General features: G+C 31.6%; 1 protein-coding gene across 2 annotated transcripts in view; it reads left to right on the top strand.

Annotated features, from left to right (window-relative positions):
• Window positions 1-2,854, top strand: part of LOC117171831 — a 186,813-nt gene that overhangs the window by 149,804 nt on the left and 34,155 nt on the right. The window contains exon 4 of one of the 2 annotated variants that reach the window (XM_033359462.1): window positions 119-161. The exons of the other annotated variant lie outside the window; for it this stretch is intronic. Within the exon in view, the coding sequence (XP_033215353.1) occupies window positions 119-161 (43 nt within the window). The remainder of the gene's footprint in view (window positions 1-118; window positions 162-2,854) is intronic. 2 annotated transcript variants of the gene reach the window in all.

The raw sequence follows: 2,854 nt of genomic DNA, 5'->3' as shown, positions 1-2,854 counted from the left end.
TTTCGCATTCGATAGCAACTACAAAGAAATTTGATTTTTCTAAAATTTGTGCACATTTCCATAATTCATTTCTAATAATAATCAATTTACAATAATGATTTAATCATTTGTGTTTCAGAATAAGTGTCTGCGTTGAATGCGATCGTTTTGCTGAGAATTAGGTATTTCTTTGTATTTTTTAGTATTGACATAATTTTTATATTAAATAAATGGTTTTGTGGTATTTTATTGTTATTTAATATATTTACTCTTCCTTGTCCACTCTGGAAGCCCTAAACTCCCTCTTTGAAAATCTAGTAACTTCGGGGGCATAGGGAAAATACTTAGCATAATTATATTACTTTTATATATTTTTTTTCTTGAAAAACAATATTTTAGCTAACAAATCGCGTTAGTTTTCTTAAATTTTATCAAAATGCAAAAAAAAAACAAATTTTCAAAAGAAAAAATCATTTTTTTAATACATACTTTGTTTGAAACAATTTCTTGTAACAAAAAGTATTTTTTGTTAATTTTAATTGCAGCATTGTATTCTACGAAAAATTTCATGTAGAAAACATATGTCTTTCGATACGTTTTGAACCTTTCTTCATGTTTAAATCAGCTGCTGAAGTCGCGAAATCCCAATTTGCAACCATGTACATTCCATGGGCGCTGGAATGAAGTATATGTTGAAAGGGTTAAAGTCGGAAGAGCCAATTCTGGAGTTGTTAGTGAAAGGGCGCACAGTACTCCTGCCGAAAATAAGCAACTTAGCTGACCCAAAGAATTACAAGCCAATCAGTTGTCTAAACACACTGTATAAGATATTCACAGCTATCCTATATAATAGGATTATTCGGGGAATCGGATCTGTATGGCAAGAAATGTATGAACAACGCGGCTCAAAGAAAGGAGTAGCAGAATCTCGGGAGAATCTGCTCATCGATAGATGTGTCTGCAAAAATGCAGCATCCTACCAGCGTGACCTATCGATGACCTGCATTGATTACCGGAAAGTTTTTAAGTCGACATCCCATAGACTTATCATCTGTCTTTTGGAAAGCTTAGAGGTTCATCCGCAAATAATGAGGTGTAGAGAGAGATTGATGCCGCGTTAGAAAACCAAATTTACTATCTCATCTGGAAAAAATCGTATGGCAACTAACAAGGTCACCTTACAGAGAAGTGTCTTTCAGGACGACACCATGCGCCCACTCTTCTTTTGCCTCACATTATTGCCACTATCTCTAGCACTTCGATATTCCCAGGGGTATTTTTGCGGCAAACCGGCAAATCTAAAGTACAAGGTCACTCATGTATTCTATACTTGTCTACAGAAAAACTCGATTTTTCTATGTCAAATTTTTCAATCAGGAAGCTCATGATAACTTCAGCAAAATTCATAATTTTTTGATCAATTTTATGATTTTTTTAAACAAATGCATTATTGGGGCAGCTGTCGACAAACAATTCTGATTTGTTTCGATGTCAGACTTTTAATATAGATCTTTATAAAAAATTCGGCAACATTCATGATAAGTTGATAAATTTTATGATTTTTACAAACAAATTTAACAAACAAATGCATTATTCGGACATCTGTTGACGGAACAATTCGTTTTTTTCGATGTCAGTCTTTTTAATGGGAAACTTCATGATGAGTTCAGCAAAATTCATAATTGGTTGATAAATTTTATTTTTTTTTTAAAACAAATTCAATTAATAGGTGCATCATTCGGACATCTGTCGATGAAAAAATTACATTTTTCGATATCCTAATTAAAAAAGTTGACATAGAAAAAAAACGAATTTTTCTGTAGACAAATGTCTGATTAATGCATTTGTTGATTTAATTTTTTTCAAGAAATTATACAATTTATCAACCTATTATGAATGTTGCTGAAATTCTAATAAAGTTCCGAAATGGAAAGATTGTCATTCAAAAACCCAAATTTGTCTGCTGAAAAATTCCCGAATAATGTATTTTTTTATTAAATTTGTTTTTTAAAAATCATATATTAATCAACAAATTATAGATTTTGCTAGAATTATCATAAAGTTCCTAATTTATAAAAATGTGCATCGAAAAAAAACGAATTTTCTGGTGAAAAATACCTGATTACTGCATTTTTTCATAAAATGTTTTTATAATATAAAGATAATGGAAAATCGTACAAAACATTTTTTCAACAAATAATTTTCTTATCAAATATTTTATTATTTAATGTACAGGATGATTTTTTTAACTTGAAACTTTCAAATATCTCGAAAAATAGGCACTCTACACTGAGAAGACGATATCGCACAGATTACAATATATATCGTATTCCTGCGCTATATATGGTAATCATAGCATTATAATAGCGCGAAATCGTGATATCGTACATTGCAAGTTTTTACATTATATACCGCATAATTGTACAGTCTATAACGTAAGAAATGGGGATTCCCATCCATCAGTTACATTTTGCGCTTTTGCTAAATTGTATTAAGTAAGTTCTAATTCGTCTACAATCATGTGATTTATTTCGGAGGAAATATATCAGTAAGTACATATTTTTTTGTGTTTTCTGTCGTAGATTCTACATGTTTTACTGAAATTTGTTCACTTCAGCGCGGCGCAATCGACGAGTTCAGAATTATTTTCCTAACCTCAATGAAACTTTCGCCGAAATATGTTTAATCATTAACAGTTGCAGGTTTTACCTGCAGCAAATTTTTAATTTTCTCTGTGACTGTTTCAAATCTAGAGTCCCGATTTATAGCTCGAACTGACTCATACGAGGGTGGATTGATAAGTTTCCGGCCTGACCAAGAGATGGCGCCACTAGGCCTACCTTGAGGTGGCGTTCTATAGTACCATCCTTAGATA

This window comes from Belonocnema kinseyi, chromosome 4 (genome assembly GCF_010883055.1).
Source record: "Belonocnema kinseyi isolate 2016_QV_RU_SX_M_011 chromosome 4, B_treatae_v1, whole genome shotgun sequence".
Lineage (NCBI taxonomy): Eukaryota > Metazoa > Arthropoda > Insecta > Hymenoptera > Cynipidae > Belonocnema > Belonocnema kinseyi.
Note: the sequence above shows the minus strand (reverse complement) of the source record. Positions and strands in the feature narration are given on the sequence as shown.